At 46.8% G+C, this 16702-nt stretch overlaps 1 protein-coding gene across 1 annotated transcript; it reads right to left on the reverse strand.

The window, feature by feature from the left end:
* Positions 1-460: 460 nt before the first annotated feature.
* On the reverse strand, positions 461-16179 carry ACER1 (alkaline ceramidase 1). The gene is made up of 6 exons (XM_060684572.2): positions 16036-16179; positions 7796-7910; positions 6932-7070; positions 2623-2760; positions 2144-2281; positions 461-1913 (listed from the first exon to the last, which is right to left on the reverse strand). The coding sequence occupies exons 1-6, from the start codon at positions 16126-16128 to the stop codon at positions 1745-1747; spliced, it is 792 nt and encodes a 263-aa protein (XP_060540555.1). The 5' UTR covers positions 16129-16179; the 3' UTR covers positions 461-1744.
* Between the last annotated feature and the right edge of the window lie 523 nt (positions 16180-16702).

The following is a 16702-nucleotide window of genomic DNA, read 5'->3' on the forward strand; positions in this document are numbered from 1 at the left end:
TACCAATACAAAATTTAAAATCAATTAAAAGAATTAGACAGCTATGGCCCACAGTTTAAAACAATCCAATTAAAACCCAATTTACACTTAAAAAGCTAAAACACTAAAAAGAGCTAAAAAGGTGGGGGGGGGGGTTTTCACGCCAGCCCTGCTTGATGGAAAAGAAAAGTTTTGAGGGCACGGCGAAAGACCCGGAGATCTGGTATCCTTCGTATCTCCGGGGGCAAACGGTTCCAGAGGGTGGGCGCCGCCACAGAGAAGGCCCTCCCCCTGGGGGTCGCCAGCCGACATTGTCTGGCGGACGGCACCCTGAGGTGTCCCTCTCTGTGGGAGCGAACTGGCCGGTGGGAGGCTATCGGTGGCAGAAGGTGGTCCCGTAAGTACTCAGGCCCTAAGCCATGGAGCGCTTTAAAGGTGGTCACCAACACCTTGAAGCGCACCCGGAAGACCACCAGGAGCCAATGCTACTCGCGCAGGAGCAGTGTCACATGGGAGCGCCCTCTTGCTCCCATAATCCCCCGTGCGGCCACATTCTGCACCAGTTGGAGCCTGGTGGAGATGTACAGCTGCGTATCATCAGCGTACTGATGGAACTCCACCCCAAAGCCACGGATGATCTCGCCCAGCGGCTTCACATAAATGTTGAACAGGAGGGGCGAGAGGACCGACCCTGCGGCACCCCACAAACGAGGCGCCTCGGGGTCGACCTCTGCCCCCCTGCCAACACCGACTGCAACCGGTCGGAGAGGAAGGAGGAGAACCACCACAAAACGGTGCCCTCCACTCCCAACCCCTCCAACCAGTGCTGCAAGATTGAATGGCCTTATCAAACAAACTTCCCTTAATTGGGTTTGAAGTGGGTGTCAGCCTGCTTTGCTCACCGGGCTGCCATTTAGGACACGGCACTTAAAAAAAGAAAAACACTTTAAAAAACTGCCTGGGCAGATACTGGGGACAAAAGAATCAATAAACAGATTTGTGAAGACCTAGAAACAAATAAAGATGTAACTAGGAGCCCGCAGGGGTTGGTCGTGCCAAGCCAATCTCATTTCATCCTTTGACAAAGTGACTCAATTCGTAGACCAGCGAAACGCTGTGGAGATAGTAGACTTAGACTTCAGCAAGGCATTCGACAGAGTAGACCACAACCTACTTCTCGGTAAGCTAGGAAAATGTGGGCTAGACAGCATCACCGCCAGATGGATTTCTAACTGGCTAGAAAAATGTACTTAAGAAAAGGCTGGAGGTCACCTCTCTGAAATGCTATAGTCTCCTGCTTTAACAGGGGGTTGGACTAGAAGACCTCCAAGCTCCCTTCCAGCTCTATATCTCATGTTTTTGGAGAGAGCAAAGAAGCTTCTTGGATGAGAAGTGAAACGTCTTCAAAGAAAAACCAGAAAGTCCAGTTGCCCCTTGAAAAAAGCACCTTTGGGACAACCAGGACCTGGAGGACTGAGAATCTCCATAGATATTTTTGGAGAGAAGCAGGCATTTTTAGAGAAGAAAAATTTGAGTTTCTGGTGAATTTCCGGACTCTGATTTGTCTTTTTCCTTTTGGAGGGGTGAATGCACCAGCGATCGAGGGCACGGTGCGGGGGTGAGGCGGCCTGCAGACAGTCCCACAGTCCCTGCCACCTCCTTCCTGTGCCCTCCGAGGCCCCCATAAATAGCTGCTGGTTGAATCCTGGAGGACGCAATGGGGTGGCTGTGGCTGACTGCCCCAGCTGATCCGCTGGCCGTGCCGCTAGCACCATTTCAGGGGCTTCTGGATTTTGACGTAGGGCAGCGCGAAGGGGAACCTGCTGCTAGGCCAGTACTCCATGGAGGGCTCGCTGCTGGGCAGGTCGTACTGGATGTCGAAGAAGAGGATGAGGGTGATGCAATGCAGGAGGGCGATGTTGATGAAGACGTGCCTGTGGGGGGAAGCCGCACGGCCTCAGTCACTTCCACCTCATCCCCTCCGCCGTCTCTGGGTCCCGCCTGGGGGTGATCTGGGGCAACTCGCCACAGCCAACTCACGACCCTCCCTCCGTCTCTCCCTCCGTCTCTCCTTCCTTCCCTCCCTCCTTCCCTCCTGCCCTCCCTCCCTCCTTCCCTCGCTCTCTCTCTCTCCCCCCTCCATCTCTCTTACCCTCCCTCTTACCAGAAACTGTGGAGGTAGCAGAAGTTGAGTCTTTGGCAGAAGCCGCAGAAAAATTTGTCCACCAGCCAGCAGCTGATGGCGATGACCCACCAGAAGGTCATGGTCCATGCTGCGCGCGAGACAGCCTGGCTGCTGCACCTGCGGAAGGGGGTCAAGGCTTAGCGGTCCTTCGTCCAGCAGAAGAAGGCCACGGGGTGGGGGGGAGCTTCCGGTCCCAGGGAGCCTCCCCGTTGTATCCCAGCCTGCAAATATGGACCCCCCCACCTGGGTCTCGCTTTGCTAAGCGGCAGCTGGGTTGAGGCTTCCTGCAAGGGCTTTGCGACTGAACACAGGAAGTCCTCAATTTACGACCGTTCGTTTAGTGGCCGAAGTTACAAGGGCCCTGAGCAAAGCGACTCAGGGCCCAAATCTCAGCTGCCCGCCCTCTTCCCTTCGGAGGGTCAGCGGCCCCCGGGCAGCCTGGGAGGAAACCTGCTTACCTCCGCACTTCCACGTAGGCCAGGTACAGCAGGTGGAACGCCACGCAGTTGAGGATGTAAGCGTTGAGGGCCGGCTTAACAAAGGACATCAGGGTGCTGGTCACTGTCACCGTGGCCACAAAGGTGAGGAACTGCTCCCTAAGGGAGGAAAAGCTACGTTCAGGCCACTGACCCTGGAGAAGGGGCCTCCTCTGCCTCCTTCCCCTCAACCTTCTTTCTTTCTTTCTTTCTTTCTTCCTTCCTTCCTTCCTTCCTTCCTTCTCCTCCTCTTCCTCATTTCCTTCTTCCTCCTCCACCTCTCCTCCCCATCTCTCTCCCCCTCCTCCTCTTTCCTTTTCCTCCTCTCCTCCTCCTTCCTTCCTCCTCCTCCTTCTCCCCCTCCTCTTCTTTCTTTCTTTCTTTCTTTCTTTCTTTCTTTTTCTTTTTCTTTCTTTCCTTTCTTCCTTTCTTTCTTTTGCATTCTCCATCTCCTCCCCTCCTCCTCTTTTTCATTTCCTTCTTCCTCCTCCTCCCTCCTCCTCTCCTCCCCCTCAACCTTCTTTCTTTCTTTCTTCTCCTCCTCCTCCCTCTCCTCCTCTTCCTCATTTCCTTCTTTCTCCCCCTCCTCCCCATCTCTCACCTCCTCCTCCTCCTCTTTCCTTTTGCTCCTCACCTTCTTCTTCCTTCCTCCTCCTCCTCCTCTCCCTCAATCTTCTTTCTTACTTTCTTTCTTTCTTTCTTCTCCTCCTCCCACTCCCCTCCTCTTTTTCATTTCATTCTTCCTCCTCTCCTCCCCCTCAATCTTCTTTCTTTCTTTCTCTTTCTTTCTTTCTTTCTTTCGCCCCCTCCTCCCCTCCTCCTTCTCCTCTTTTTCATTTCCTTCTTCTTCCTCCTCTTCCTCCTGCTCCTCTTCTCCTCCCCATCTCTTTCCTCTCCTCCTCTTTCCTTTTCCTCCTCTCCTTCTTCTTCCTTCCTCCTCCTCCTCCTCTCCTCCTTCCCCTTCTCCCTCCTCCTTTCCTCTTCTGTCCTTCTTCCTTCCTCCTCCTCCTCCTCCCTCACCCCCAGGCAAGATTGCTGCAGCCAGTCTGCAGGGCAACATCCCCAAAAGTTGGCAATGCCTGTAAAACACAGGCTGAATAACTCCAATTTGGCCGTCCGCTGGACTTGGAGTGCAGCCGTGGGAGTGGGCAATGCTCAGCCCCCCAACCTCCCCCCCCCAACCTCCCTTCGTGCGTTATCCGATGCTGAGGTGGTGCAGCACATTGGAAGGAGACCCCAAACTCTGTTAGTGCGAACTTCTTTGGGGGTGTGGGGAGGGGCTAAGCTTTCTCTGCCAATCCCTCCTTTTTGTTGTGTTTGGGGTTTGTTGAACTGCTAGGCCAGCATTGCTCCCCCTTGGCTGCCTTCAGGCAAGTGGACTTCAGCTCCCAGAATTCTGCTGGCTTCTCTCCACGTTCTCGGAGGACCCAGTTCTCATTTCTCAATCTTGGCCACTTTAAGGTGAGCGGACTTCAACACCCAGAATCCCGAGCTGAAGTCCTCACCTCTTAATGTTGCCAAGACTTGAGAAACGCTGTTCCCACCTAAACGTTTGAGAAACCTCTTTGCCCACCTCTGGCTCCAGATGTTTCCCCACCATCCAACACGTCCCGCAGAGAGAATAGAATAGAAAATTAGGATAGGATAGGATAGGATAGGATAGAATAGAATAGAATAGAATAGAATAGAATAGAATAGAATAGAATAGAATAGAATAGAATAGAATAGAATAGAATAGAATAGAATAGAATAGAATAGAAAATATAGAATGGAATTGGATTGGATTGGAATGGAATGGAATGGAATAGAATAGAATAGAATAGAATAGAATAGAATAGAATAGAATAGAATAGAATAGAATAGAATAGAATAGAATAGAATAGAATAGAAAATATGGAATGGAATGGAATGGAATGGAATAGAATAGAATAGAATAGAATAGAATAGAAAATATAGAATGGAATGGAATGGAATAGAATAGAATAGAATAGAATAGAATAGAAAATATAGAATGGAATGGAATGGAATAGAATAGAATAGAATAGAATAGAATAGAATAGAATAGAATAGAAAATATAGAATGGAATGGAATGGAATGGAATGGAATAGAATAGAATAGAATAGAATAGGATAGGATAGAATAGAATAGAATAGAATGGAATAGAAAATATGGAATGGAATGGAATGGAATGGAATGGAATGGAATAGAATAGAATAGAATAGAATAGAATAGAATAGAATAGAATAGAATAGAATAGAATAGAATAGAAAATATAGAATGGAATTGGATTGGATTGGAATGGAATGGAATGGAATGGAATGGAATGGAATAGAATAGAATAGAATAGAATAGAATAGAATAGAATAGAATAGAATAGAATAGAATAGAAAATATAGAATGGAATGGAATGGAATGGAATAGAATAGAATAGGATAGGATAGGATAGGATAGAATAGAATAGAATAGAATAGAATGGAATAGAAAATATGGAATGGAATGGAATGGAATGGAATGGAATAGAATAGAATAGAATAGAATAGAATAGAATAGAATAGAATAGAATAGAATAGAATAGAATAGAATAGAATAGAAAATATAGAATGGAATGGAATGGAATGGAATAGAATAGAATAGGATAGGATAGGATAGAATAGAATAGAATAGAATGGAATAGAAAATATGGAATGGAACGGAATGGAATGGAATGGAATGGAATGGAATAGAATAGAATAGAATAGAATAGAATAGAATAGAATAGAATAGAATAGAATAGAATAGAAAATATAGAATGGAATGGAATGGAATGGAATAGAATAGAATAGGATAGGATAGGATAGAATAGAATAGAATGGAATAGAAAATATGGAATGGAATGGAATGGAATGGAATGGAATAGAATAGAATAGAATAGAATAGAATAGAATAGAATAGAATAGAATAGAATAGAATAGAATAGAAAATATAGAATGGAATGGAATGGAATGGAATGGAATAGAATAGAATAGGATAGGATAGGATAGGATAGAATAGAATAGAATAGAATGGAATAGAAAATATGGAATGGAATGGAATGGAATGGAATGGAATGGAATAGAATAGAATAGAATAGAATAGAATAGAATAGAATAGAATAGAATAGAATAGAATAGAATAGAATAGAATAGAAAATATAGAATGGAATGGAATGGAATGGAATAGAATAGAATAGGATAGGATAGGATAGAATAGAATAGAATAGAATGGAATAGAAAATATGGAATGGAACGGAATGGAATGGAATGGAATGGAATGGAATAGAATAGAATAGAATAGAATAGAATAGAATAGAATAGAATAGAATAGAAAATATAGAATGGAATGGAATGGAATGGAATGGAATAGAATAGAATAGAATAGAATAGAATAGAATAGAATAGAATAGAATAGAAAATATAGAATGGAATGGAATGGAATGGAATAGAATAGAATAGAATAGAATAGGATAGGATAGAATAGAATAGAATGGAATAGAATGGAATAGAAAATATGGAATGGAACGGAACGGAACGGAACGGAACGGAACGGAACGGAACAGAACAGAACAGAATAGAATAGAATAGAATAGAATAGAATAGAATAGAATAGAATAGAATAGAATAGAATAGAAAATATGGAATGGAATGGAATGGAATGGAATGGAATGGAATAGAATAGAATAGAATAGAATAGAATAGAATAGAATAGAATAGAATAGAATAGAATAGAATAGAATAGAATAGAAAATATAGAATGGAATGGAATGGAATGGAATAGAATAGAATAGGATAGGATAGGATAGAATAGAATAGAATAGAATGGAATAGAAAATATGGAATGGAACGGAACGGAACGGACAGAACAGAACAGAACAGCAGAGTTGGAAGGGACTTCAACCCCCTACTCAGGCAGGAGATCCTACATCATTTCAGACAAATAGCTGTCCAGTCTCTTCTTAAAAACTTCCGGTGTTGGAGCCACCCACAACTTCTGGTGGCAGGCAGTTCCGCTGATTAATTGTTCACACAGTCAGGAATTTTCTTCTTAGTTCTAGGTTGCTGCAATTTTGATTCCCTGCCCCCAAACTGAAGGACCCTCTTAGGCCTTGGTGCCGGCTGCCTGCCCAGTCCAATAGCTTTCGGCCTCCCTCTGCCACGCCAGCAGGCACCTTTGGGGTCCCCCTCCCCCTCCCCCTCCCCACCCTCCGCCCCTCTGCCCTTCAGGTGGAAGGGAACAGCTGCCCCGGGGGGGGAGGGGGAGGGGGTGAAACCTTACCTGTTTTTGATGAAGGAAGGGAAATAGCGGATGGGGAACCAGAAGCCGTAAGAGACGCAGAGAGTCCAGAGGATGGACAGTTCGTCCAGGAGCTGCCCGGCGTAACTCAGGGTCATGTGGAAATAGAAGGAGAAGACACCTGGGGAGGAAGAGGGGCGACTTAGTGGAGTAACAGAGTTGGAAGGGACCCTGGAGGTCTTCTAGTCCAACCCCCTGCTCAAACAGGCCATCTCCTCACCAGCAAAGCCTCTGGGCTGCCAATGAGGCCCATCCTGTGCGCGCTTCAGAACCCCTTAACGACCATTGGGAAAAAAATGTCATCAAATCAGATCAACGGCCTGATGACCTGCTTTACGACCATCGTGACTGACGAGCGTAACTGTCAGGGTTACTCCATTACGGTCATAAGACGAGGACTGTGCTTTCTCCAAAGTGTCCTTCCTATGGGTAGTCCTCAACGTACGACCACAATTGAGCCCCAAAGTTGTGTTGCTAAGGGAGACGGTGAAGCTTCGCTTCATTTTACGACGCTTGGCAATTGACTCATATTTATGACAGTCGCAGTGTCCCGGGTCACGTGACTCCCCCTTTTGTGACCTTCTAGCAAGCAAAATCCATCGGGGAAGCCAGATTCGCTTAACAACCGTGTGACTCACTGAACAAAGGCAGTGATTCGCTTAACAGCGGTGTCAAGAAAGGGCCGTAAAATGGATCAAAACTCACCTGTCTCACTTGGCAACGGAAATTTTGGACTTTACGGAGATAATATAGCCTTAAAATAAAGATGGAACTAGTCCTCTTGATGCTGAGGCTTGGGGGGTCTACCGCGCAGGGCTGATAGCAGGAGCCTTCATGGTAACCTACCAATAAACAGCTGCAAGATGACGAAACCCCGAATTGGCACCGGACGATAGCCGATATAATCGGTGTTGAGCCACAACATCATGGGGGCCAGGATGAAAAAGGCCACGTTGCTGAACTGGAGGAAGGAAGGAAGGAAGGAAGGAAGGAAGAAAGAAAAAGGGAGGGAGGGAGGGAGAGGAGAGGAAGGAAGGAAAATGGAGGGAGGGAGGGAGGAAAGAAGGAAGGAAGGAAGAAAAAGAAAAAAGAAAGGGAGGGAGGAAGGGAGGAAGGAAAATGGAGGTAGGGAGAGAGGGGAAGGGAGGGAAGGAAGATGGAAGGAAGAAAGAAAGAAAAAGGGAGGGAGGAAGAGGAGAGGAAGGAAGGAAAATGGAGGTAGGGAGAGAGGGGAAGGGAGGGAAGGAAGATGGAAGGAAGAAAGAAAGAAAAAGGGAGGGAGGAAGAGGAGAGGAAGGAAGGAAAATGGAGGTAGGAAGAGAGGGGAAGGGAGGGAAGGAAGATGGAAGGAAGAAAGAAAGAAAAAGGGAGGGAGAGGAGAGGAGAGGAAGGAAGGAAAATGGAGGGAGGGAGAGAGAAAGGGAGGGAAGAAGGAAGGAAGAAAAAGAAAGAAAAAAGAAAGGGGGGAGGGAGAAAGGAAGGAAAATGGAGGGAGGGAGAGGAGAGGAAGGAAGGAAAATGGAGGGAGGGAGGGAGGAAAGAAGGAAGGAAGGAAGAAAAAGAAAGAAAAAAGAAAGAGGGAGGGAGGAAGGAAGGAAAATGGAGGTAGGGAGAGAGGGGAAGGGAGGGAAGGAAGATGGAAGGAAGAAAGAAAGAAAAAGGGAGGGAGAGGAGAGGAAGGAAGGAAAATGGAGGGAGGGAGAGAGAAAGGGAGGGAAGAAGGAAGGAAGAAAAAGAAAGAAAAAAGAGGAAGGGAGGGAGAAAGGAAGGAAAATGGAGGGAGGGAGGGAGAGAGGGAGAGAGGAAAGAAGGAAGGAAGGAAGAAAAATGGAGGCAAGGAGAAAGAGAGGGGGAGGGAGGGAGGAAAATGGAGGGAAGGAGGAAAAAAGGAAGGAAGGAAGAAAGAAAAGGGAGGTGAAAGGGAGGGGAGGGAGGGAGGGAGGAAAAAAGAGAGGGAGGAAGGAAGAAAGGAAAGGAAAGGAAAGGAAAGGGAGGGAGGGAGGGAGAAGAGAAAGAGACAAAAAAGATTAACAATGTTAGAAACCCACGTGGGGCAAATCTGTCAGAGGGGGCAAAGTCTTTGACCCCCGGGGAGCTATTGAGCCCACCGGGGCAGAACGAGGGATGGGGGGCTGCAGAGAGAGTTAGGATTGCCTCTGAATTCTCTGTCATTTTTCCTATTTGTGTGTGTGTGTGTGTGTGTGTGATCTCCAAGCTTGGCAATTTTCAAACTTCTGGATTTCGATTCCCAGAATTCCTCAGTCTTACGTGGCTGGCTGGGGAATTTTGGGAATTGAATCTTAAAGTTGCCAAGTTTGGAGAGCCCTGGTCTAAGACAGCGTTTCTCAACCTGAAGACCCCTGAAGACTTGAATAGAAGAGAGCTGGAAGGGACCCTGGAGGTCTTCTAGTCCAGCCCCCTGCTCAAGCAGGAGACCCTATACTATTTCAGACCGATGGCTGTCCAGTCTCTTCTTAAAGACCTCCAGTGATGGAGCCCCCACAACTTCTGGTGGCAAGAAGTTCCACTGGTTAATGGTTCTCACTGTTAGGCAGTTTCTCCTTAATTCCAGGTTGCTTCTCTCCTTGACTAATTTCCATCCGTTGCTTCTTGTCCTGCCTTCTTTGGTGCTTTGGAGAATAAGTTGAAACCCCCCTTCTTTGTGGCAGCCCCTCAAATACTTGAAATACTGCTATCATGTCCCCCCTGGTCTGTCTTTTCTCTAGAGTAGCCAAACCCAAATCTTCCAACCGTTCTTCATACGTTTTAGTCTCCAGGCCTTTCATCATCTTAGTCGCTCCTCTCTGCACTTTTTCCAAAATCTCAACGTCTGTTCAATATTATTATGTTACGTTACGTTACGTTACGCTACGCTACGCTACGCTACGTTACCTTACCTTACCTTATCCTATCCTATCCTATCCTATCTTATCCGTTGATCTCACTGTTGCGATCTTGTGAGATCCGGCCATGAATGGTGTGGATGGGTTTTAATGTTTTAATTTTTAAATGTGTTTATAATGGTTTTTTAAAAATGCACTGTAAGCCGCCCTGAGTCTCCGGAGAAAGGCGGCATATAAATTGAACTAATAAAAATAATAAAATAATATCCTATCCTATCCTATCCTATCCTTACCTTACCTTACCTTACCTTACCTTATCCTATTATCCTATCCTAATCCTTATCCTTATCCTTATCCTATCCTATCTTATCTTATCTTATTTTATTTGAAGAGTCAGCTTGGCATAGTGTTGCTGGCACCAGGCCAGAAACCGGAAACTGTGGGTTGAAGTCCTGCCTTGGGCACGAAGCTAGTTGGGTCACCTGTGCCTATCAAGCCTCCTCAACTCTAGAAGGGAGAAGAAGGGAGAAATGGAGGGCAAACCACTTCTGGAAAACGTTGCCAAGAAAACTTCAGGGATTTGTCCAGGCAAGAATTGGCGAAGATTGAATGGAAGAAGGGAAGCAAGCTCTTTTCACGGCACGGGACTCCTTCTCCTGATGAGCTGGCTATTAATAGACTAAGCCCGCAGGAATGTGTCCTGATTGGGATCTGTATTCGAAGGGTGACCCACACAGAAGGAATGGCCAGCCTCAAAATTGAGAGCAATTTCCTGACCGCAAGAAACGTGAATCTTAGGCCTCTCTCACCTGTTTCCGGAAGTCACGGTGCTCCATCAATGGGAAGTTCTCCAGAAAGGATTGGATGACTTGAGGGTTGCTGGTGCCCTGGGAAGGGGGCTCGACTAGAAGATCTCAAGGGCCCTCCTGACCTTGGATTCTACAATTCACACCCCACGCAGACTCTTAATTTCTACCCGACACCAATTTAACCGATTAACAGAGTTGGAAGGGATCTTTTGATGAAGCTCTCACAACTTCTGAAGGCAACTTCTGTTCCATCAGTTGATTATTCTCACTGTCGGAAAATTTCTCCTCATTTCCAGGTTGAATCTCTCCTTGATCAGTTTCCATCCATTGTTCCTTGTCTTCGGGTGCCTTGGAAAATAGCTTGACCCCCTTCCTCCTCTCTGTGGCAGCCCCTCAAGTATTGGAAGATGCTCTCCTGTCTCCCCTGGTCCTTCTCTTCACTAGACTAGGCAGGCCCAGTTCCTGCAACCGTTCTTCATATGTTTTAGCCTCCAGTCCCTTCATCCTCCTGGTTGCTCTTCTCTGCACTCTTTCCAGAGTCTCAACTTCTTTTTTATAGTGTGGTGACCAAAACTGGAAACTGTATTCTAAATGTAGTCTTACTAAGGCTTTAAAGAGTGGTCTTAGTTCCTCCCTTGATCTTGATTGTATCCCTCTGTTAATGCAATTTAGGATTGCCTTGGCTTTTCTGGCTGCCGCTGCACACGGCTGGCTCCTATTTAGCTGGTTGTCCACTAAGACTCCCAGATCCCTCTCACAGTCCCTGCTATTAAGCCTGGTTTCCCCCAGTCTCTATGTGTACTTTTGGTTTTTCTTGCCTAAGTGTAAGACTTGACTTGTTTCTACACTTCATTTTGTTAGGTAGGGCCCAGTGCTTGGCAGCATTTCCAGAACCTTCTGTTCCAGTTCAAGTGATCTATTTTGAAGGCTTAGCACCTGTAAGCCTACTCTATAATCAGCGAGGCATTGCAACTGAAGATGTTCTCAATCTAAAGGATGAAATCAGATTCTTGCCTCACCTTCTGCCAGGCTCAGGCTCCACCCATCCAAGACCAAGTGGCTGTGGTTTCCGACGTCCCGATATAGTCAGTTGATGCCATCGCTGACTATTGGGGGCGAATCACTGGCCCCCACGGAGAGGGCTCGCAATTTGGGGGTCCTCCTGGACTCACAGCTGCCTTTAGAAGAGCACTTGACGGCTGTGGCCAGGAGGATCTTTCATCAGGTTCGCCTGATTCGCCAGTTGCGTCCCTTTCTGGATTGGGACTCCCTACACACAGTCACTCATGCCCTTGTCACTTCCTGCCTGGACTATTGCAACGCTCTCTACATGGGGAGCACCCGGAGGCTCCAACTGGCACAGAGTGCGGCCGCACGGGTGGTAATGGGAGCAACATGGTGTTTCCATGTAACACCCCTCCTGCGCGAGCTGCACTGGCTCCCGGTGGTCTTCCGGGTGCGCTTCAAGGTTTTGGTTACCACCTTTAGAGCGCTCCATGGCTTAGGACCTGGCTACTTACGGGACCGCCTACTACCACAAACAGCCTCCCACCGCCCGGTACGCTCTCATAGAGAGGGGTTCCTCCAGGTGCCATTGGCCAAACAGTGTCGACTGGCAGTCCCCAGGGGGAGGGCCTTCTCTGTGGGGGCACCCACTATCTGGAACGAGCTCCCCCCGGAGATACGGAGGTTCCCGGATCTGCGCACTTTCCGCCACGCTTTTAAGACCTTCCTATTCCAGCAAGCTGGCCTGGCCTAACCTTTTCCCCCCTTTTCTTTTAAATTGAAAATTTTAAATCTGTTTTTAAATTATTGGGATGTTTTAAATTTGTCTCGGGCTAAATTGTTTAATCTGGTTTTATTTTTGCTTTTAAATTTTTGTATTTATGTATTTTATTTTTGTGCCTGTTCACCGCCCTGAGTCCTTCGGGAGTAGGGTGGTATATAAATCTAATAAAATAAAATAAATAAAATAAAAATAAAAACCTAGTTACAAGATGTACTCATTGGAAACCTGCTCCGTGTCACAGTCTGGTTAACCTGAATAGATTTGACTTCTGACGGATACCACTGAATGGAAGCAAAACCGGTTTGCAAGAATGACAGAGTTAGAAGGGACCTTGGAGGTCTTCTAGTCCAGCCCCCTGCTCAAGCATTCCTGTTGTGGCCCACCAGCTACCAGTGGAGCTGGCGGCAGACTCGGACGATGAGGAGGCTGGGGAGAAACTTGGGCCAGATCTGGAGTCTGGGGAAGGCTCTGATGGATGCTCTGCGTCGGATGCAAAGATAGAGCCAGGGCCATCTGACATTTCCCATCCACCGGAGAGGCAGTTGCCTTCGGAGGCTGAGATGAGTGAGGAGGAAGAAGAACTGGGGCCTGTTCCAGATGCACGTATGCGCAGAGCACTTAGGAGAGGGGAGCAACGGAGGACAAGGAGTCAACTTGGGAAGCAAAGCACATGTGGACACTGAATGGCCCCTCCCTGGCTGGGGAATAAGGAGAAGGAAAAGGGAGTGGTGGTCGTAGGAGACAACCGTTCGTATTGCTGAAGATTTTGCTCATGGTGTTTCATGCCACGACGACTGCTTGCCAGAACTTAATTTGCAGCCTTTCGGCTGGGAGCTCACGGCCTGGCAATTATCGCAAGGAACTGATAAGGTCTGTTGCTGCCATTAATTCCTTGCAGGACTCTTGCTTGGACTTTTGAGTGGGTGAGTGTAATTAATTCACAAGAGGTAAATAAAGAGGCATTTTTCATGACCGGGAGTCCATTTCTTGCTTCTGCTAAGGCTGGGCCAGAACAATTCCAGACAAACGGTTGTCCAGTCTCTCCTAAAAAAACTGATGGAGCATCCACAGCTTCCAGAGGCAAGACGTTCCGCTGGTTAATTGTTCCCACTATCAGGAAATTTCTCTTTAGTTCCAGGTTGCTTCTGTCCTTGGTTCGTTTCCCATCATTGTTTCTCGTTCTGCCTTCAGGGGCTTTGGAGAAATGGTTCAATAGGTTGCAAGGAAACGAAACTGCAGAGAAATGGTCTAGCCAATGACCATAAATCAATTATTAAGCGTATTCTTCTTCCTTGTTCCTTGCTTTAATTGCTCAGGCTTTGCTCACAGGCCGAGCTCTAATTTTCCAGCCAGCTTTGCTGATGCCATTGGGGGCCAAGCTGGGACATCAGGAAGCAGAGTTTCGACTTCTCGGTCCAGTTCTTGATTAAAGTGTATCCCAACCACCGTTTCTCAACCTCGGCCTATTAAGAGTGTGCTGGCTAGGGAGTTCTGGGATAAATACCAGATTAAGGGAATTGGAAGGGACCTTGTGGGTCATCTAGTCCAACCCCCCACCCAAGCAGGAGATCCTACACTATTTTGGGCAAATGGCAGTCCAATCTCATCTTGAAAGTCTCCAGTGATGAAGCTCCCACCACTTCCGAAGGCATCTTCTGTTCCATGGGTTGAAAATGATTCTCACGGTCAGAATATGTCTCCTTATTTCTAGGCTGAATCTCTCCTTGATTAGCTTCCACCCATTGCTTCTTGTCCTGCCATGAGGTGCTTTGGAAAACAGCTTGACCCCCTTCCTCTTCTCTGGGGCAGCCCCTCAAATATTGGAAGATGCTCTCCTGTCTCCCCGGGTCCTTCTCTTCCCTAGACTAGCCAGGCCCAGTTCCTGCCACCGTTCTTCATTTATTTTTAGCCTCCAGTCCCCTCATCATCCTGGTTGCTCTTCTCTGCACTCTTTCTAGAGTCTCAACCTCTTTTTTATAGTGTGGTGACCAAAACTGGGTGCAGGATTCTAGGCGTGGTCTTCCTAAGGCTTTAATTGAGGCTAAGGGAATTGAAGTCCACACATCTTAAAGTGGCCAAGGTTTAAAGGTTGAGAAACATATGGTTGGCACAGAAAAGGAAACCCACTGCATTCAAGTTGCCCCTTGCTGCCGAGTGAAGGCCTGATGCTGTGAAAATTCAAGATTCTAGACCTCAGGACAGGGCTGGCTTCTGATTTGACTGGGAAAATCCTGCCGGCACGTGAGGGAGAGTCAGCTGAAGGTAGCAGAGGCAACTTTTTCAGTAGCTGGGCAATCCCACATGTCCAAGGCGATGGGGTAACTCGTTTGCCCTTGAGGGAGGTGGGGGATGCTGTTGACTGATGGGTGGGCACGAATGGAGCCATACGCAGCAAGTCATCCTGACTGCTTTGAGGTCATCGCTTGGTGACCTGTGCCCACAGCCAATTAGTAGAATATTCCTAGAATCCTAGGGTGGAAGGCGCCCCAGAGGTCATCTAGTCCAACCCTTGCTCAAGGCAGGAAGAGTAGAAATTATAGAATGGAGTGGAATGGAGTGGAGTGGGAGAGGGAAGGGGAAGGGGAAGGGGAAGAGGAAGGGGAAGGGGAAGGGGAAGAGAAGAGAAGAGAAGAGAAGAGAAGAGAAGAGAAGAAGAGAAGAGAAGAGACTAATAGAATGGAATGGAATAGAATAGAATAGAATAGAATAGAATAGAGTAGAGTAGAGTAGAGTAGAGTAGAGTAGAGTAGAGTAGAGTAGAGTAGAATAGAATAGAATAGAATAGAACAGAACAGAACAGAACAGAACAGGAGAGGAGAGGAGAGGAGAGGAGAGGAGAGGAGAGGAGAGGAGAGGAGAGGAGAGGAGAAGAATAGAATGGAATAGAATAGAATAGAATAGAATAGAAAATAGAATAAGATAGGATAGGATAGAATAGAATAGAATAGAATAGAATAGAATAGAATAGAATAGAATAGAATAGAAAATAGAATAAGATAGAATAGAATAGAATAGAATAGAATAGAATAGAATAGAATAGAAAATAGAATAAGATAGAATAGAATAGAATAGAATAGAAAATAGAATAAGATAGAATAGAATAGAATAGAATAGAATAGAATAGAATAGAATAGAATAGAATAGAATAGAATAGAATAGAATAGAATCAGAGTTGGAAGGGACCTTGGAGGTCTTCTAGTCCAACCCCCTGCTCAGGCAGGAAACCTTCTACCATTTCAGACAAATAGCTGTCCAATCTCTTTTTTTTGAGCATTCACAACTTCTGGAGGCAACGTCTGTTCCACTGGTTAATTGTTCTCCCTGTCAGGAAGTTTCTCCTTAGTTCCAGGTTGCTTCTCTCCTTGATTAGTTTCCAGCCGTTGCTTCTTGTCCTGCCTTTGGGTGCTTTGGAGAATAGCTTGACCCCCCCCCCATGCTTCTCTGGGGCAGCCCCTGAGCTATTGGAAGACCTTAAGGAGCCCTTCATCCCAACCCACTCTATTCCTCCTGAAAACCTCCCGTGATGGAGCATCCACCCAGCACCCTAATTTCCCCCCCCCACACACCAATGGCTGGGCAGGAGGAGGAGGAAGGGGGGGGGAATGGAGCATCCACCAATTCTCCCACAATAACCGGAGGAATTACCGAGTTGTAATATTCAGCAATATATTCGGAGTGTTCGAAGTTGGCTTCGCACCAGTCGACCTCGGAGCTGAGATAGGAGAAGACTTGCAACATCCTGATGCCTCCAACGATGCTGCCTTCAAGGAGAGCGCGGGAAAAAAAAAAAAAGTCTGCGAAGGAAAGAAGAGGGAAGAAGTGAAGCAAAGTTGCCCGTCCAGCTTTTCTGGCTCCCTTTTATAGTGCTCGGCCCACGCGGCACAAGCGCTGAGCCCACATTATCGTCTGCTTTGCCGGATGCATGTCAAATTAACTATATTATTTAGATGCCTGATTAATGACTAATTCTTCGAATTCTTGATTTAATCTGCCTTTGGCAGCATCCCCACATCTGGTGGCCATGAGTTCCACAGGGTAATTATACAGATACATGCAGATTAACAGAGTTGGAAGGGACCTTGGAGGTCATCTAGTCCAACCCTCCCTTCCCAAGCAGGAGACTCTACACCATTTCTGACCGATGACAGTCCAGTCTCTTCTTGAAGGCTTCCAGGGATGAAGCTCCCACAACTTCCGAAGGCAGCTTCTGTTCCATCGGTTGATGGCTCTCACGGTCAGAAAAATTTCTCCTTATTTCCAGGTTGAATCTCTCCTTGATCAGTTTCCATCCATTGTTCCTTCTCCGGCCTTC

Source organism: Pantherophis guttatus, chromosome 1 (genome assembly GCF_059756535.1).
Source record: "Pantherophis guttatus breed Tessera chromosome 1, ASM5975653v1, whole genome shotgun sequence".
Classification (NCBI taxonomy): domain Eukaryota; kingdom Metazoa; phylum Chordata; class Lepidosauria; order Squamata; family Colubridae; genus Pantherophis; species Pantherophis guttatus.